Here is an 18,973-nt window from a genome sequence, read left to right on the forward strand (position 1 = left end):
GGTTTGAACTCAGGACCATCAAGAAAGAATGAATGTGATGGTAACAATTTGGCTTCATTGGCATCTCTCTATCTACCACACTGGAAGTTCCATACAAGAGTAGAAAGGAGGGGCTGGGAAGGTGGCTCAGTGGTAGAGGGCTTGCCATGCATGCCTGAGGCCCTGGGTTCCATTCCTCAGCACCACATAAGCAAAAAAAAAAAAAAAAGCAGGAAGTGGCGCTGTGGCTCAAGTGGCAGAGCACTATCCTTGAGCTGAAAAGCTGAGGGACAGTGCCCAGGCCCAGAGTTCAGGCCCCACAACTGACAAAAAAAAAAAAAAAAAAAAAGAGTAGAAAGGAAGCCAGGCACAGCGGCTCACGCCTATAATCCTAGCTACTCAGGAGGCTGAGATCTGAGGATCATGGTTCAAAGCCAGCCTGGGCAGGAAAGTCTGTGAGACTCTTATCTCCAATAAACCACCAGAAAACCGGAAGTGGCACTGTGGCTCAAGTGGTAGAGCGCTCGCCTTGAGCTGAAGAGCTGAGAGACAGCGCCCAGGCCCAGAGTTCAAGCCCCATGACCAAAAAAAAAGAGTAGAAAGGATGTGGGTGCCAGTGGCTCATGCCTGTAATCCTAGCTACTCAGGAGGCTGAGATCTGAGGATCATGGTTTGAAGCCAGCTTGGGGCAAAAAAATCCCTGTGAGACATCTGCAATTTACCACTCAAAAACTGGAAGTGGAGCTGTGGCTCAAGAGGTAGAGCTCTAGCCTTGAGCACAAAGAGGCTCAGGGACAGTGCCCAGGCCCTGAGTTCAAGCCCCACAATGGACCAAAAAAGAAAGAAAGAAAGAAAAAAGAATAGAAAAGTCTGTAATCCTAGCTACTCAGGAGTCTGAGATCTGGGGATTGCAGTCTATAAGACACTCTGTCTCCAATTAATTTTCCAGAAAACAAGAAATGGCACTGTGGCTCAAAGTGAGAGAGCACTAGCCTTGAGCAAAAGAGCTCCAGGACAGCGCCCAGGCCTGGAATTCAAGCCTCATAACTGACCACAGAGAGAAAAGGAAGGGGCGGGGGGGGGGGGGGGGGGCGCGGGATAGGGAAGAGTGTCCAATTGCGGTTGGGACATATGTGAGTTCTCTCCTGGTTCTGTCATTGCCTAGCTATGTGACCTTGGCCAAGTCACTTTACCTCTCTGAGCCAAATTTGCTCCTCCATTCATTTGGCAAATACACATTTGCCAACCATGGGCCAGACTCTGCTGTAGATGACAGACACAGACTCTTTATGGGGCTTTATTTTGCTTTATTATCTGGGGGGCAGCTTTTATTTTAGGAGTGGGGTGGGGATGGGGAGCAGCAAGACATAAAAACAAGCCAGTCATTTCCGAGGGGATCTGGTAATGGAGAAAAGGCAGTGGTGAATGAAGTGGTCAGGATGACAGTGCCACGGGTTCGAGGCCCTAAAGGATAAGAATGGCTGGCCGTGAGAAGCTGGGGTAGCCAGGACTTGAGAAGAGGATGCACTTGGACTTGGGGGCCGTGGAGCTGGGGGTGATGGGAGAAGAGGTAGAGAGGGAGGTATGAGGTCACGAGTGATACAGTAACAGGTAGGAGCTGGCTAGCTCAACAGAGTGCGAAAGCATCGGCCAGGAGACCCTGCGAGACCTAGCACAGGCCTTGGCAATACAAGCAACTCCCATGACCGGGTTCCTCCAGGTCCTCTCCTTCCCTCCCCCCTGCCCTCCCCCCTGCTCCTGTTCCCCAGCCCTGCGCCCCTCCCTCCCCAGTGGCAGGAGGGGGACTTGGAGCTCAGGAGAAATGAAGCAACACCCCCCACTTTCTCCCTTTCCCTCCCCTCCCTCCTCCAAACCCTCCCACTGCAGCTTAGTGATTTTCCTGCCTCTCACGAGGCGACTTTTTTTTTTATTAAACATCTCGAAAAAATATTCTCTCACTCCCTCTCTCTTTATTTATAAAAAAAAATCAACTTAACACCCTGCTCCTTTTGTTCTATTTGGAAACTGGAACAGCCTGGTTTATATTTAGCCAAAATCCTGCTCCTTTCCCCACAGATTCCGGCTCAGCCCGATGATGAGCTGGAGGGGCTACAGGAGGAGGAGAGGACAGGGGGTGGGGTTAAGGGGGACAGACAGACTTGGAAAGATGGTTCCTCACAAACCAGGATCTCCTTGATGTTGAAAAAGGATTTGGAGCCTGGCTCAGCAGCTCATAGCAGCTCAGGCCTATAATCCTACTTACTCTAGAGGCTGAGATCTGAAGATCCCAGCTTGAAGCCAGCCCAGACAGGAAAGTCTGTGAGACTCTTATCTCTAATAAATTACTCAGAAAAAGCCAGAAGTGGTGCAGTGTGCAGCTCCAGTGGTAGAGGGCTAGCTTTGTGTAAAAGAAGCCCAGGGTGCCCAGGCCCTGAGTTTAAGCCCCGCCCCCCAAAAAACAAAAAAACAAAAAACATCACCTACAACCAAAAAAATGAACCACAATCCCTACCTCACACCATAAACTAAAAGTTAACTTGAAATGGCTTAGAGACCTAAATGTAAAGACTGAACTCATAAAACTATTAGCTACTCAGGAGGCTGAGATCTGAGGATTGTGGTTTAAATGCAGCCCGGCAGGGAAGTCCATGAGACTCAATCTCCAGTTTGTTTGTTTGTTTGTTTTTGGGTCCGGTTGTGGGGCCTGAACTCGGCCTGCAGGCTGTCCCTCAGCTATTCAGCTCAAGGCTAGCGCTCTACCACTTGAGCCACAGCGCCACTTCTGGCTTTTTTCTTTTTGCTTATGTGGTGCTGAGGAATCAAACCCAGGGCCTCTGACATGCAAGGCAAGTGCTCTACCACTAAGCCACCTTCCCAGCCCCTCTTATCTCCAGTTAACCAGCAAAAAAATAGAAGTGGAGTTGTGGCTCAAGTGGTAGAATGCTAGCTGAGCAACGAAAGCTTAGAAGCAGTGCCTAGGCCGAGTTCAAGTTCTAGGACTTGCATGAAAGAAAAGGAAGAAAGGAAGGAAGGGAGAGAAGGAGGGAGGGAAAGAGGAAAAGTAAGAAAGAAGCAAGAGAGCTTAAAACAAAACAAAACGAAAACAAAAACAAAGACAGGCAGGTGGGCGCGGGTGGCTCACGCCTGTAATCCTAGCTACTCACAAGGTTGAGATCTGAGGATCTCAGTTCAAAGCCAGCCAAGGCAGGAAACTCTGTGAGACTCTCATCTCCAATTAACCACCAGAAAAACCAGAAGTGGCACTGTGGCTCAAAGTGGTACAGGGCTAGCCTTGAGCAGAAGATTTCAGGGACAGTGACCAGTTCCTGAGTTCAAGCCCCATGACCAGGGGGAAAAAAAAGAAAAAGAAAATTGAGCCTGTAATCCTATCTACCTAATCCTACCTACGCTGGAGGATGAGATCTGAGGATCTCGGTTCAGAGTCAATCCAGGCAGGAAATTCTGTGAGACTCATCTCCAATTAACCACCAGAAAACTGGAAGTGGTGCTGTGGCTCAAAGTAGTAAAACACTAGCCTTGAGCATAAGAGCTCAGGGAAAGCGTGCAGGCCCTGAGTTCAAGCCCCACAAGTGACAAAAAAAGAGAAAAAAAAAGTAGACATTCAAAGAGAGAAGATAACCCAGAAACCACCAGTGGCCACCTGGAGCTGGGCACTGCAGGCTATAGGCACCAACAGGTGCTTGTTGACTAAGTGGTCCCAAAGGAGGGCCCACCTGTCCTCCCTCCTTGAAGGGAACAGATAGATGCTGGGATAAAGGATGGACACCTCCCCACCTCACCCTGATGACCAGCTCTCCAGCCCCAGCCAGAGTGGAAGCTTCTGGAAGGCTTAACCCAGAGCCCAGGACACGCAGGAAGCAGCCCCCAACCTCAGTGAGAGTCTCAAAAGAGTTATTTCTGAAAAGTAAGTGAGGTCTGCGGGCGGCCCTAGCAGAGCTCAGAGCTGGGAGATGGGGTTGGGGGGGGGGGGGGCTGAAGAAAGAGGAGGGAGAGGGAGAGCTGCAGCAGCAGCAGCCAGGCAGAGCCCACACTCTCTCTATGACATCAACACCATGCACTGTGACATAACACCGTGGCGGGGGTGGGCAGGGGACCAACCTTCCCCCCCCCCCACTTAGGGACATTTATAAACTGTGGCAAAAAAAATCTACATAATCTAAAAATTATCCTGGAAATGTTTAACCCCTCCCTTCCCGGGCTGAGTCTGTGTCTCCCCTGGAGCAGGAGAGGGGGCTCTCAGCCGTGAGGACCAAATACATGGTGCAGGAGGTTTGGATCTGTTTGGGGAACACGGTGAAATCAGAGGATCACTGCTCAGAGGCCAAGTCGGAGGACCAAGGTTCAGGAAAGGAGTGACTGTCCTCCATCTCTGCAAGGTGCCAGGCAGAAAAGCGAGCAGAGGACTGGGAAGGTGGCTCAGTGGTAGAGCGCTTGCCTTGCATGCCTGAGGCCCTGGGTTCAATTCCTCAGCACCACATAAGCAAAAAGAAAAAAGCCGGAAGTGGCGCTGTGGCTCAAGTGGTAGAGCGCTAGCCTTGAGCTGAAGAGCTGAGGGACAGTGCCCAGCCCCAGAGTTCAGGCCCCATGACCAGACTCCCCCCAAAAAAGAAAAGAAAAGCGAACAGAGCAAGGCCCAGGGCACCTAATGAAGCATGGGGTGGAAGAAAGAGGAGCTTGTAACTGAGCCCCCAAAATAATTCCAGCTTTGGCAGAAGAGATCAGAACTAATCAAGGTGGGAATAATCTGAAAATCCACCTGAGCAAGCAAGCAAGGCTGGCTGCTGAGAGGTCTATAAGCCAGGATTGCAAGAAGAGACACAAAATACACAATAAATACATCACAAGATGTGGTTTGGCCAGGTGCTGGTGGTTCACGCCTATCATCCTAGCTACTCAGGAGGCTGAGATCTGAGGATCGCAGTTCAAAGCCAGCCCGGGCAGGAAACTCCATGAGACTTATCTCCAATAAACCACCAGAAAAAACGGATGTGGTGCTGTAGCTCAAGTGGTAGAGTGCTAACCTTGAGCTGAAGAGCTGAGGGACAGCGCCCAGGCCCAGAGTTCAAGCCCCACGACCGACCCTTCCCCCCCCCCCCCTCCAAAAAAAGATATGTTTGCTGTGTGAGTGTTTCGGAAATGGTGGGAGTGGAAAAGCAGGTCTTGCTGGAGCCCCTTTATCAAGGGGTGAACATTGTGGGTCTTCATGCTCCCTGGCTGTAGCACACAGTTAAATCTACACGTTTTGCAGCTGGCACTCTGGTTGATTGGCTGATTGATTTTTGTGCCAGTACTGGGGCTCGAACCCAGGGCTTTGGTCTCTTGCTTTGATTCTTATTCAAGCCTGGTGCCACACCTCCACTTCTGGCTTTTTTGTCTGTTTGTGTGTTGGTCCTAGGGTTTGAACTCAGGTACTGAGCACTTCCCTTGAGCTTTTAAGTTCAAGGCTAGTAATGCTCTACCACTTGAGCTACAGCTCCACTGCCAGCTTTTTGTGGTTTGAAGATAAAAGGTCTCACGGCCTGGGCTGACTTTGAACCGAAATCCTCAGATGCCTCCTGAATAGCTAGGATTACAGGAATGAGCCACGGGTGCCCAGCTTCACTCCTGGCTTTTTGCTGGTTGGTTGGAGTTAAGAATCTCACAGACTTTTCTGCCCAGGATGGCTTTGAACCTCAATCCTCACAAGTGTGAGCTACCAGTACCTGGCTACAATTATTATTATTATTTTTGTTGTGAGGCTTGAACTCTGAGTGTGGGCACTGTCCCTCAGCTCTTCAGCTCAAGGTGAGCGCTCTACCACTTTGAGCCACAGCGCCACTTCCAGTTTTCTGAATAGTTTTTTAGAGATAAGAGTCTCATTCCTGTGTGGGCTGGCTTTGAACCATGATCCTCAGATCTCAGCCTCCTAGGATTACAGGCATGAGCCACCGGCACCTGGCTTACAATTATTATTATTATTTCACAATAAGGTCTTGCTATATAGCTTAGGCTAGTCTCAAACTCTGGATCCTCCTGTCTCAGCCTCTCTGGTGCTGGGATGGGATTAACACTCCTGCCTATAAAAGCAGATCTCTATAAAAGCATCTATGAGTCAAGCGTTGCTAACAGATGTTAAATAATTTAATCCTTACTGCAGCCCTATGAGATATGTGCTATTATTATCCACTCCTATTTTACACTTAAGGCACAGAGAGGTTAAGTAATATATGCAATGCTACCCAGCTAGTAATGGGAGAACTGGAGAATACATATCCAGGCCATCTGTCTGCACAATGCTTGCTGGTGAAGAATGTATTAAGTAGGGCAATTTGTCCAGGAAGAGACTAACATCGAGGTGACATTTGAGCTGGGACACACTGCCAAGACATGGGAAGTCCAGGAGGCAGAAGGTTCTAGATGGAAGGAAGGTTGAATGCAAAGGCCCTGAGGTGAATGGGCGCTTGACAGGTTGAAAGAACAGTTGGCCAGTTTTAGCCAGGGCAGAGGGCAGAGCAGATCAGAGCAAGGCCAATGCAAGACACTGGGGTTAGAGTACTGATCGACTGTCCTCCCTGAGGTGTGGCCTCAGGGTTCAAGTGTGGCCTGAAATGGTTCAGACAGGCCTGGAGCCCCTCTCTCCACTGAATCAAGCTGATTAAGCCCAGGCAGCATTGATCCCCATCTAATTCCCAACTCCTTGCTGGGAAATGGCCTAGCTGGATTGTCCACATATTGTTTAGCCTCTTCTCATAACATCCCTCAGTGGTCGGCATGGGGTCTTCAGGGGCAGGGCACCCATATTCTTCCAGGGCCTCTGAATCAGAGGGCTCCTCCATCCTCCAGCCAGACTGGACCCCACCCCCACCCCGTTCCTGCCCTCTGTGCTCCCGGCCTTAGTCCAGTCCCATGAGGACTCAGAGGAAGAAATCACAGGGCAGTCGAAAAGTGCTGAATTAGCTAGGCACCGGTGGCTCACACCTGTAATCCTAGCTACTCAGGAGGCTGAGATCTGAGGATCGCGGTTCAAAGCCAGCCCGGCAGGAAAGTCCATGAGACTCTTATCTCAATAAACCACTAGAAAACCAGAAGTGGCGCTGTGGCTCAATTGGTAGAACACACCTTGAGCTGAAGAGCTGAGGGCCAGTACCCAGGCCTAGAGTTCGAGACCCACGACTGACAAATAATAATAATAATAAATTAAAAGGTGCTGAATTAGAATCTAACTTCTACTCTATATGAGCTTCGTGGAATGTGGCTTCACTATGTCCCAGTGTCTTCATATGAAAACACTGGGACGTTTTAGGTGGCTGTTAAATACAGCCTACCTTAGGAGAGCTTGTTGGGAGCTGGATGGGTTTTACGTATACCCCATCTGGGAAGTGATAGATACGTTTTATAGCACAGGATTTTGTGGTTTGGGGTTTGGTTGACTTATTTGCTTTTTGGGGGGCGGGGGAGGGACAGTAATGGGACTGAACTCAGAACATTGGTTTGCTAGACAGGCATTCTATCACTTAAGCCATCCCTCCAACCCCTTTTGCATTGTGTGTGTGTGTGTGTGTGTGTGTGTGTGTGTGTGTGTGTGTGTGTGTGTGCGTGCGCGCACGCCAGTCCTAGGATTTGAACTCAGGGCCTAACTGTCCCTGAGCATTTGTGTTCAAGGCTAGCGCTCTACTTTGAGCTACAGCTCCACTTCTGGCTTTTTGAATGGTTAACTGGAGATGAGTCTCATAGACTTTCCTATCTGGCTGATTTTGAACCATGATCCTCAGATCGCAACCTTCTGAGTAGCTAGGATTACAACACGCACCACCAGTGCCCGTCTTGCATTGGTAATTTTTGAGTAGGGTGTTGCTTTATACCTAGGTCAGTGTGGTCTTCCATGTTCCTACTTAAGCTTTCTCATGTCAATGGGTTGACAGGTGCATGCCAATGTGCCAAGCCATTGGCTGAGAAGGAGTCTCAAGATCTTTTTACAGTCCTGGCTTGAACTGCTATCCTCTAATTGCCTCCTCCCAAGTCACTAGAATTACAGACTTAAGCCATGACACCTGATTATAGCTCAGCTTTGTATGTGTGTGTGCCAGTCCTGGGGTTTGAACTCAGGACCTGGACACTGGTCCTTAAGCTTTCTTTCTTCTATTTTTTTAAATTATTATAAAGGTGATGTAGGGGCTGGGAAAGTGGTTCAGTGGCAGAGTGCTTGCCTCACATGCATAAGGTCCTGGGTTCGATTCCTCAGCACCACATAAGCAGAAAAAGCTGGAAGTGGTGCTGTGGCTCAAGTGGTATGGCGCTAGCCTTGAGCTGAAGAGCTGAGGGACAGCGCCCAGGCCCAGAGTTCAGGTCCTATGACCAACATAAAATAAGCAAATAAATAATAAAGGTGATGTACAGAGGGTTACAGTTATATAACTCAGATAAAGAGATTTTTTTTGGGGGGTCCGGTCGTGGGGCCTGAACTCTGGACCTGGACACTGTCCCTCAGCTCTTCAGCTCAAGGCTAGCGCTCTACTACTTGAGCCACAGCGCCACTTCTGGCTTTTTTCTTTTTGCTTATGTGGTGCTGAGGAATGGAACCCAGGGCCTCATGCCTGCAAGGCAAGCACTCTACCACTGAGCTACCTTCCCAACCCCAGAGCTCAGTTTTTTTTAAGTACAAATACCTGGCCTATGTTTAATACAACATAAATGATAGCTAGTACTGGTGTGGAAAATTCCATATATATGCCATACATATAATATATAAATATTATATTTACACACACATCTATGCTGACTAGGTCCCAGTACCTTCTATACCTCATTTATCATTTGATTCCCAGTGATCTCACCTTCCGACTAAAACCCATGACTGAGTCCTTCCCCGCTCCCCCATTCTCCCACATTTTCCCTCTTTACAGGGTTCCTTAGCTACCCAGGAGCTCAACTGCCTGCCTGTCTGCCTTCTCCTGCCTTCTCCCCAACTGCGTACCTAGCCACTTAGCCCTCATTACCATGACCTCTTAATTCTTCTCTCTCTGTGAGATTCTGATGACCTCTTGTCTAGAAGTAAGCTTGACTACTTAGGAGGCTGAGATCTGGATGAACACAGTTTAAAGTCAATGGAGACTCCAGCTCCAATTTATCAGAAAAACACTAGTTGGAGGTGTGACTCAAATGATAAAGCACCAGCCCCAAGGGGGGAAAAAAAATGAAACAAACTGGTCTCATTTGTACAACATAGCACAACAGCCCCTCAGAGGTGTCATGAGGAATAAAGGAGATGTGTAAAAAACATTTTTAAAAAAGCACCCACCAGTGGTTCACACCTGTAATCCTAGCTACTCAGGAGGTTAAGATATAAGGATCGCCGTTCAAAGCCAGCCAGGACAGGAAAGTCTGTGAGACTCTTATCTCCAATTAACCACCAGAAAATCAGAAGTGGTGCTGTGGCTCAAAGTGGTAGAGTGTAGCTCAGGGACAGCACTCAGGCCCTGAGTTCAAGCCTCACTATCAACCAAAAACAAAACAAAACAAAAAAACACTACAGTTTCTGGCACATGACAGCTCCTGAAATGTTAACAAGGACTCTTCTGTCACCCTATAAACTACAATACTCCAGGCCTGGCACATCGTAGGTGCTCAGCCAAGGCCTTGTTAAGGAAGGTAAGAAGGAAGGAGGGCAGGGAAGAAAATCAACCAGGAAAACAAGACCATAACAGTCTGTAACTATAATCTCCCTTGATCTTCACAACTACTCTAGGACGTGGGTGCTGGTACCAAGCTAACTTTACAGGTAGGAAAACTGAAGTTCCAAGGGCCCTATAGGACATGTCCTCACCTGTCACTTCGGATTTTTTTCTGGGCTGCAGTTACCACTTATGCCACCAGATGGCGATGGGGCCAGCATTAAGGGCATTTCCATTGGTCTAACAGGCCAGAACTTGGCCCCTGCCTGGCTGCTGTTTGTCCAATCTCTTCCATGGATTAGACTGTCACAGATGGGACACTGCATGTGGACCACTCCCCTCCCCTACAATGGGGGAGGAGTCTATCCTCTACCTATTCCCAGCCCACCCTCCCCTCCAAAGGCCCAGAGGAAGGCTGAGGCAGCCACCCCCAGATGTCTATTCCTGTCCCTGGCCTAGCGCCGTGCTGGGGAAGCAACAGCTATTTTGAGGTCCTTCTCCTTCCAAGTGTGAGTGGTGGAAGGTTCTGGGAACATCCTGAACCAGGAGGCTGCCCGCCTTGTCCCAGCCTGGCCTTCGGGAATCTTGGCCTCGATGGCTCTGCCATTTTTTCCAGCTAAGCTGATGTGACAAGTTGGATCACAACAATCACGCTGGGAGGACCCTGGTGGGGAGCTGACCGCCCAGGGGTGGGGCGACCAGGCCTGGGTCTGCAGACAGAACTGGATGGAAGAGCCTCAGCTGGAGCCACTTGCAAGGAGGAGGGGCGGCAAAGCGCTTGCAACTCAGGAGATGATCAGAACACATGGCAGAAAAACACCTGGCACTCATTCCTAGACTGCTGGCCTCGAGAAAGACTCCGTTCTGAGCACTTGATGTGGGATCCTCACAAAGGTGATCTTAAGGTTCAGAGAAGGGAAGTGACTTGGCCAAGGTCACCACAGCTGGTGAGTGGCTTCATGAGGATTTGAACTCAGGGTTGTTGGCTACAGAGTCCGTGCCTAGGACACCTTTTCTCTCCTTGAGCCTTCCAAGTCCAGGAACTAATACTATGAAGGCTAGGAGAGTACTTACTGACTTCATCAGTTCTCTTTGCCAGTCTTAGCCCAGCTAAACTGCCTGGCTGAGCTCAGCAACCTCATCGACAGAAGGGAACAAGAGGAGTTAGTTCCCAGTTCCAGAGTTGGGGGGACCAGGTCATAGTAACTTCTTTAAATTATGAAATACAGCACCTTCATCTGTTCAGGCTGTTAGAATAAAAACACCACAAACCCAGGTGCCAGTGGCTCACGCCTGTCATCCTAGCTACTCAGGAGGTTGAGATCTGAGGATAACAGTTCAAGGCCAGCCTGGGCAGGAAAGTCCCTGAGATTCTTTTTTTTTTTTTTGTCGGTCGTGGGCCTTGAACTCTGGAAATGCCTGTCCTAGCTACAGTGGAAAGCCTAACATAGCCATAGACTACAGCTCAGACATAGCCTAGAGAAGAAGCAAGACCCTATCTCAAAAATAACCAGTGCAGGGGCTGGGAAGGTGGCTCAGTGGTAGAGCACTTGCCTTGCATGCATGAGGCCCTGGGTTCGATTCCTCAGCACCACATAAGCAAAAAGAAAAAAGCCGGAAGTGGTGCTGTGGCTCAAGTGGTACAGTGCTAGCCTTGAGCTGGAGAGCTGAGGGACAGTGCCCAGGCCCAGAGTTCAGGCCCCATGACCGGACCCAAAAACAAAACCAAAACAAAACAAAAAAAAATAACCAGTGCAAAGCCAAGCACCATAGCTCATGACTGTAATCGGCTGAGATCTAGAGGGTCACAGTTCCAAGCTAGTCCAGGCAGAATAGTCTGGAAAGGCTCCATCTCCAAAATAACTAGCAAAAAGCCAGACAGGAGGTATGACTCAAGTGGTATTGTGACAGATGAACAAGCAAGACAAACACGTGCAAGGCCCAAATTGAAACTCTGGTATTGCCAAGAAAAAAAATCGATAAGCTGGGTAGCTTAACCAACATTTGTTGTTCACTGTTCAGTTCTGGATTCTAGAATGTCCAGAATGAAGGTATGGCAGTTAGTGTCTCTTGAGAGTCGCTTCCTGGAACATAGACAGCTACCTTCTTACTGTGTTTTCATATGGCCAGAAAGGGGGCAAGAGATTTTTTTTGGTCCCTTTCACAAGGATACTGATCCCACTCAAAGATCCCACCTAAGTCGGGCACTAGTGGCTCATACGTGTAATCCTTGCTACTCAGGGGTCTGAGACCTGAGAATCCTGGTTCAAAGCCAGCTGGAAGCTATAGTAGAGTGCTAGCCTTTGGCAAAAAGCTCAGAGACAGCACCGAGGCCCCAGACTCAAGCCTCAGGGCTGGCAGACAGACAGACAGACACAGACACAGAAACACACACACACACACACACACACACAGAGGCAACTCCTGCCAGGTGCCAGTGACTCATGCCTAAAATCCTAATTGCTCAGATGGCTAAGACTCCATCTCCAATTAACCAGCAAAATGCCAAATTGGAGCCATGACTCAAGTGGCTAAGGACTAGCCAAGCAAACAATGAGACTCTGATTGAAACTTTGACATGGGGGGAGTTCCTCTTCCTACTTCCTACTTTTAATTTCTCTCCCCAAAGATAATAACCACAATCAATGGCATTTTGAGGAATTCTCCATAGGATTATGATTAAGATCACAGGTTGTATCTGGGCACCAGTGGCTCATGCCTGTAATCCTAGCTACTCAGGAGACTGAGATAGAAGTTTGCAGCCAATCAGGACAGAAAAGTCAATGAACTTTTGTATAGGCCAATCAGCAGCAGCGAGGGGCGGGAAAAGTTCACAAAGTATGTGAAAACTAGCATGTGGGGGGGGGGGGGGTCTGTAGGGAACTGTCTCTGAAGTTTGGGAAGGGCTGAAATGGCACTAGCAACCTAGAGGATGGGGCAACTCCCCAGGCTCCTGGCCAAGCAGATGGAGGGCTTAATTTTATCTCGATTGTCCCCACAGAGGTTTTTTTTTCCAGAGGAAAATTGGGTTGATAGGATTAGAGGAACGGGAGCCCTTAATGAGCAGTGGCTGCTTTGTTAAATGTTGAAGCAGATATGATTTTCCGCTGTCATCATCTTGGTGGTAGACCCAGGCTCTGGAAAGGACTTCCTGGATGCCACAGGCAGCTGCAAAAAGGGCAGCTGGGATTGTAATTCGGTGGTAAATGCATGCCTGGGGTATGAGAGACCCTGGGGTGGATCCTCAACACCACACATAGATAGATAGATAGAGACAGACAGACAGACACACACACCCTCCTCAAACATCTTCCTAGATCAGGATCCCTGGAATAAGGTTTCAGGAAGGAGGTGATAAGATCACAGGTTCAGGGGCTAGTCATTTCCCTTCCCCAGCCTCAGAGAAAGATGGGACCAACCTAGGCACTGGTGGCTCACACCTGTAGTTGCAGCTACTCACGAGTCTGAGATCAGAGGATTGAAATTTGAAGCCAGCCCAGGCAGGAAAGTGTGAGAGTCTCTGATCTCCAATTAAGCACCCCAACGCAGCCAGAAGTGGAGCTGGGTGTGGCTCAAATGGCAGAGTGCCAGCCTTGAGGGAAAAAGAACAGAAAACAAAACAAAACAAAAAAACCCTTGGAGACAACACCCAAACTCTGAGTTCAAGCCCTAGTACCAGCGCAAAAACACAACCCCAACCCACAGGGGTCTGTGCGTGCGAGGACTCATGTTCCGTGACAGTGTTCCGAACGGCAGCTCTGCAGGTAGGGGGAGGAGGCTCTGATCCCCGTGGGTGTCTCCTCCCCGTGGGGAGGGCGGGCGGGCGGCGCCAGGCCCCCAGCCCGTGGAGTGGGTGCCCGCGTGGTGTCCAGGCGACCGGAATCCGAGCCACACCAGCCACGATCCCCATGGGCACAGGCTGGGATGCATCAGACCGGCCCGAGTCCAGCCTGGGCAGCATCGGCCGAGAGCGCACTGGGCGAGGTGCACCACGATCCCCTCCGCGCGTCCACACACCCGGGGACGGGCACCGCGGGCGCGCACACCGTCCCGGCCCGCCCCGCCGCACCTCCCCGGCGGGTCCCGGGGAGCCGGGTGACCGCAGACAGCCGCCGGCCGGCGGAGGAGGCCGGTAATGAGCGGGTGGAGGAGTAGAGCCTGCCGGCTAATTAACTACGAGAGAGGGTGCCCCGCCCGCCGGCCCGCCTCCGCCCGGCCTCCCTCCTCCGCCCTGGATGACTCACTCATTCATTCATTCATTCCTCAATTCATTCATTTATTCCTCCCCACTCTGGAGCAAATCACTCATTCCCTCTACCCTGGGGTGAATCATTCCTTCATTCCTTCCACCCAGGAGTAAATCATTCCTTCAAAGCAGCACTCACTGTGCAAGGCTTCAAGCTCACCTACTAATTCCTGGTAATCAGGGGCTGCTGTCGGAAAGCTGAGGTCAATGGGGGGCTGAATTCACCAATCCGATAGCACCTGGCTAAGGGGCGGCTGGGGGATTTGAACCCACGTTTTTTGCCTCTGTTTTATTAACACTCATTGGACAGTGAAGCTGGGTCCAGGACAGGAACCTCACCGACTGCAGTAATCGGAAGTCTCTTTCTGGGCTTGAACTCTGCTCCTATCTGGATACATAACTCTAGTCTGGGTCCCAAAGGCATCAATAAAACGGACGCAGCATTCAGGTTCAGTGAAAGGCAGTGGAAAGTGTTAAGGGTGTTGATAGGCTGGGTCTGGAGTTCTCTCTGGGTCTCTGGCACCCCCTGCCGGCCAAAGGAGGCAGTGTTTCTGTGTAACCAGGTAGCCACAGTGTTTCTGGGTAAGGATGGGATGGGATGTCAGGGTGAGAAGAAAAAGAGGGGTCACTAGTCCCTCAGCTGGGCCACAGCACAGCCTCCTCCCCTTCTCTCCTTGGAATGACAACTGTGGGAGGAAGGAAGATGCCAATTATCAGATGTAAAAGGTGTCTCAAGGCCCACACTGGTTTGAGTCCACTAGAAGTCTACAAAGTAAGAAAAAGCACAGGCTCTACAACCTACCCAAAAATATATAAATAAATAATAATACAACATTCCATTAGCAGTCAGAGCAACGCTGTGATCATATGCCATACAGGTTCTAGAAAACATTAGTGTCCACACTGAGAGAACAAAAAAGGAAAACAACCTTTTAATTATTATTGTCATTATTATTATTATTATTTTACCAGTCCTGGGGCTTGAACTCAGGGCCTGCCTGTGCACTGTCCCGGAGCCTCTTTTGCTCAAGGCTAACATTCTACCACTTGAGCCACAGTGCTACTTCCAGATTTTTCTGTGTATGTGATGCTGAGGAATTAAGCCCAGGGCTTCATGCGTGCTAGGCAAGCACTCTACCACTAAGCCTCATTCTCAGCCCTTAATTACTTTTATTATTATTTTATTAACCTTTTGTTATTATTTGTGTGAATGCTGGTACTGGGATTTGAGCTGAGGGCCTCACACTCTTGTTTAGCTTTTTTCACTCAAGTCCGGTGCTCTACCATCCGAACCACACGGTGCCACTTCTAGCTTTTTACTGGTTAATTAGAGCTATGAGTCTCCTGGCCTGGTCTGCCCAGGCTGGCTTGGAATAGCCATCCTCAGCTCAGTTTCCTGAGTAGCTAGGATTACAGGCCTGAACCGCCAGTGCCCAGGTTCTCAGTATTATAGAAGTAATTTTAAAGTCTAAACAGCCCAAATGACAATTATTATCCCTTGGTGGTGGAATTGCAATCCATTTTTATTTGCTTCTTTTTGTTTTTCTGATAAAACATACAAAACTGGAAGCAGGGTATGGAAGTGGATGCCTGTAATCCCAGCACTCCGAAGGCAGAGTCAGGGGGGAGAGGGAGGCGGGAGGGAGATACAGCACCCCAGAGGCTTGTGGCAGTAACTCAAAGCGAGGAAAACACCCACCTCCATAAGACCCTGTGAAAAGGCCCGAAGAGTAACAAGGCGCATATTTGCGTCTACATCAGAGAACCGGGTCTCACCTGCACGCAGCAGCCCGACTTCCCCCGCTGACAATCCGGGGGCTTCAAGCGCAGGATCTGGGCCTCTAAAGTTCCAACTTGAGGAGAGAATCAATGCAAACTGCAGCCACAACAGCGTTGCAAGGTCCGGAGGGCTGAGCGCTGCTGCAGCGGCTGCACGCCGGACACTGAGGTAAACGCCGGCGCGGAACAGAACCTCCCACCATCACAAACACCGTCCAGCCAGTCAACTTCCCCAACAACTAAATTTAGAGGTCTCCGAAAGGCGCCTGCGCGCTAGCAAACGCCTGCGGGGGCGGGGCTTGAAAGAGACTGACGCAAGGATGAGCCTCTCAACTCTAACCCCGCCCCTTACCCCCGCCTCCACCTCTGAGTGGCTGCAAGCCTGTGGAGGCAAACTTCTCATTGGCCCTGGGTGGTCAGGGGGCGGGACCCACATCCGGCGTGCGCTCCCGGAAGCCGCGAACGCGCCGGCAGCCATGGTGCGTTTCAAGCACAGGTAAGTAAGCAAGGCTCCCGGTCTTCCCGGATCCTCGGCGGCCCCGGCTCGCGCTCACCTCGCGCTTGTTGCCCGCCGCAGGTATCTGCTCTGCGAACTGGTATCCGACGACCCCCGCTGCCGCCTAAGCCTGGACGACCGAGTGCTGAGCGTCCTCGTACGGGACACCGTCGCCCGGGTGCACGGGACTTTCGGCGCTGCCGCCAGCTCGATCGGCTTCGCGGGTGAGGGCGCCGGGCCGGGGCTGCGGGGCTGGGGAGGGAGCCGGAAAGAAGGGCGGCCAAGCCCGGGCACCTTGATCCTCCCTTGGTGACGGTTGTTAGCAACCAGGACTGGAACTCCAGACGGGAGACCGAGTTGATGCCGACATTGGGCAGTTTCAACATCATCAGAAACTTTCCTGTACCCGTTTGACGTCTGCATTATTGCAGGTTGGGAATGAACTTGATCGGACAATTGGGGGAAGCAGTTAATAGTTCAGGATAAAGAGGCAGTATTTGACCAGTGACAAATGGTGAAACTTACAAAGGCCGGAAAGCCCTGAGCCATACAGAACACCAGATTGTTTGTACTTAAATGCAAGCCTAGCCAAGGTAAAGGCCCTCTCCCCACCCCCAGCAATTCCCCCAGTTGCTATACTTTTGTTTCCTCTTTACCTAAACTCAGACTTAAATCCTGAAGAATAAATTATCGGGCTGCCAGACAATAGTTTGGTTTTTCTTGAACGAAGATGGATGTCTCTGGTCCTGTTTATTGAATTGGCTAGTCAGTGACTGAATGTTTTAAATTCATTCACCAGTTAAGTTGTACAACCATTGTCTCCACAGATGGTTTGTCCAATTTTTTTTTTTTCTTATTCCTTTCAGTAATCTTGGAACTCGAGGCCTTGGGCTCCCACAGGTGGCGCTCTAGCCACTTGAGATACACACACTTCTGGCTTTTTGGCTAGCTAACTGGAGATGAGTCTCATTGGATTAGTCTGCCTCGGCTGGCTCAGAACAGCAGTCCTCATCCCGCCATCTGAGTAGCTAGGATTTCAGGCATGAACCGCCAGCTTTCAGGAATGGTTTTTTTACTTACTTGCTCAGAGCAGCTTTTGCATGTAGTAGGTTTCTCCCAAGGTTTATTTAAGTGCGATTTTGTGAATCCAGTTTTCTAAAATGCCTTTTTCTTCCTGCTACAGTTCGGTACCTGAATGCCTATACTGGAATAGTGCTGCTTCGATGCCGAAAGGAATTCTACCAGCTTGTGTGGTCAGCCCTTCCCTTCATCACGTACTTGGAGAACAAAGGACACCGTTATCCTTGCTTTTTCAACACATTACACGTGGGAGGTAGGCGTGGCATGATGGGTCATTTTTAGTGATTGGTTCAGAGATCAATCTTGATGGATTAGGGTAGTTGGGACAGTCCATCCCACTGAGAGCCACAAACTCCCCTACCTCTGAAAGACAGCCTTTTCACAGGCTGTTGATGACAAAAACTTTCATGTAGGTACAATTAGAACCTGTCAGAAGTTCCTGATTCAGTACAACAGGAGGCAGCTGTTGATCTTGTTACAGAACTGCACTGATGAAGGTAAGCAACAGAGGCCAATGAGCAGTGACTGAGTCTCAGCTAAGAAATCACTCCCAAAGGCATCTTTCATCCCTGTCTGTGCCTTTCTCCAGGTGAGCGGGAAGCTATCCAAAAGTCTGTCACAAGAAGTTGTGTACTGGAGGAAGAGTCGGGTGAGGAGCTTTCAGGTAGTGGTGAGGAGGCCACTGAAGCAGTGGAGTGAAATTCTGCAGGCCACAACAGCAGGCTGCACGATAGCCAAGCCCACTAGACATTCTAGGAGACAGCAGCAGCAGCTTCTGCAGTTCTCCAAACTTCTGTTGCAAAAAGGGCTTACAGAATTCGTGCCCTTAACCAAGTCTCTTTCCTCATCTGCATAGTCCTTGCTTTAGTGGGAAGACTACTTCTGTGGTATTGGATGGATTTGAGACTCCTCCCCCCTAAATGGACCTGAGGCAGATAGTCATATGGAATTGTGAATATTGGTGAGACACTGTCACTAAACTTGCATAGATCTATAGCCTCAGTATGGATCCCATAGGGACTTAACAATACCAGGTGATTCCTTGCCAGTACATATTCATGCAATTTACCAAGAAATCCAGCCTTTTAACTGTAATCCTAGCACTTAGGAGGCTGAAGCAGTTGCAGTCCAGACCAGTCTAAGCTATACAGCACAACCCTCTCAAAAATACAACACAAACACCTGCTGTACCTACTTTGTCGCAAGAGGGTATGGGAAGGGTTTGTTCCCCCTTCCCTTTTCTTGGATAACTGAGTTTGCTTTCGCCTTCCTTCCTCTCCCTCTTTTCCTCCCTTCCCTTGCTCACTCTCTGCCTCCCCCTTTCTTGTAATGCAGTTTGAATTCAGGGCCTTGTGCTTACTAGGCACTCTAGGACCAGATTTTTTTTTTGCGCTGGTTATTTTAAGATAGGTTCTTGCCTTACCCAGACTCCTGGATTTCGATCTTTTGAGCTTCCTTCCTACCAGGGATGACAAGCTATACCAGTACCACCGGCTGTTTCTCTTAAAGTCTTGCTAACTTTTTTCCTGAGGCTGGTCCCACTCTCAGCCTCCCATGTAACTGGGATAGGCATAAACAACTACACCTGGCTTTTTGTTTCTTCACACCCCCCCTTTCTCTTCTCCCCTCCCCTCCCCTCCCCATCAGGCCTGGGGCTTGAACTCAGGGCCTGGCCTGCTCAAGGCTAGCACTCTATCCCTTGAACCACAGCACCACTTCCAG

General features: G+C 49.9%; 1 protein-coding gene across 1 annotated transcript; it reads left to right on the forward strand.

Annotated features, from left to right (window-relative positions):
• The first annotated feature begins 16,111 nt into the window (after positions 1-16,111).
• Positions 16,112-18,938, forward strand: Pop5 (POP5 homolog, ribonuclease P/MRP subunit). The gene is made up of 5 exons (XM_042669589.1): positions 16,112-16,171; positions 16,253-16,395; positions 17,355-17,504; positions 17,665-17,748; positions 17,841-18,938. The coding sequence occupies exons 1-5, from the start codon at positions 16,152-16,154 to the stop codon at positions 17,948-17,950; spliced, it is 507 nt and encodes a 168-aa protein (XP_042525523.1). The 5' UTR covers positions 16,112-16,151; the 3' UTR covers positions 17,951-18,938.
• Positions 18,939-18,973: the final 35 nt, after the last annotated feature.

The sequence above is a fragment of the Dipodomys spectabilis genome, unplaced genomic scaffold (assembly GCF_019054845.1).
Source record: "Dipodomys spectabilis isolate Male_0828 unplaced genomic scaffold, ASM1905484v1 ptg000499l, whole genome shotgun sequence".
Classification (NCBI taxonomy): domain Eukaryota; kingdom Metazoa; phylum Chordata; class Mammalia; order Rodentia; family Heteromyidae; genus Dipodomys; species Dipodomys spectabilis.